This window comes from Atta colombica, unplaced genomic scaffold, assembly GCF_001594045.1.
Source record: "Atta colombica isolate Treedump-2 unplaced genomic scaffold, Acol1.0 scaffold146, whole genome shotgun sequence".
Lineage (NCBI taxonomy): Eukaryota > Metazoa > Arthropoda > Insecta > Hymenoptera > Formicidae > Atta > Atta colombica.
Genome location: NW_017259235.1, coordinates 891469 through 892035, shown reverse-complemented (window position 1 = coordinate 892035; position 567 = coordinate 891469). Strand labels below are relative to the sequence as shown.

The 567-nt window shown below is 37.9% G+C and overlaps 1 protein-coding gene across 1 annotated transcript in view; it reads left to right on the top strand.

Moving 5' to 3' along the window:
* LOC108685104 (sodium-coupled monocarboxylate transporter 1-like) overlaps positions 1-567 on the top strand; it is a 6861-nt gene that overhangs the window by 530 nt on the left and 5764 nt on the right. The window contains exon 2 of the mRNA XM_018189746.1: positions 36-381. Within this exon, the coding sequence (XP_018045235.1) occupies positions 36-381 (346 nt within the window). The remainder of the gene's footprint in view (positions 1-35; positions 382-567) is intronic.

Sequence of the window (567 nt, the reverse complement as noted above, 5' to 3'; positions counted from 1 at the left end):
TATATATATATATATATATATATATACTTGTTTAGCCACATCTCGGGTATCAGCTTACTGGGCATCCCCACGGAAGTTTTTCATCACGGAACTCAGTATGCCGCGTGCGTCTTCACTGCAATTTTCACTGCTGTGATCACCTCTTATATTTTCCTGCCAGTGTTCTACAAGTTGCAACTAAACAGTACCTTTGAATATCTGGAAGTACGGTTCACCAGGCCAGTCAGAATTCTTTCTTCAGTGCTGTTCACTATCTCGCTCTTCACGTATTTGCCCATTGTCGTCTACGTACCTGCCCTCGCCTTCGCCCAAGTCAGCAATTTGAGCGTTCACGCAATAACGCCGATACTCTGTATCGTGTGCATTATTTATACGAGCATTGTAAGTGCGTGAATGGTGAAGCGTAATCTTATGTCTCTGGATACATTAATGTCTCTGAATTTAATAACAAAAATCGTTGCCTCTATATCTAAATAATAAATCAATGTTGTGTTTTTATATTCTTATGCAACAAAAACGTAAACTATAATATACATACATACATACATACATACATATATATGAATG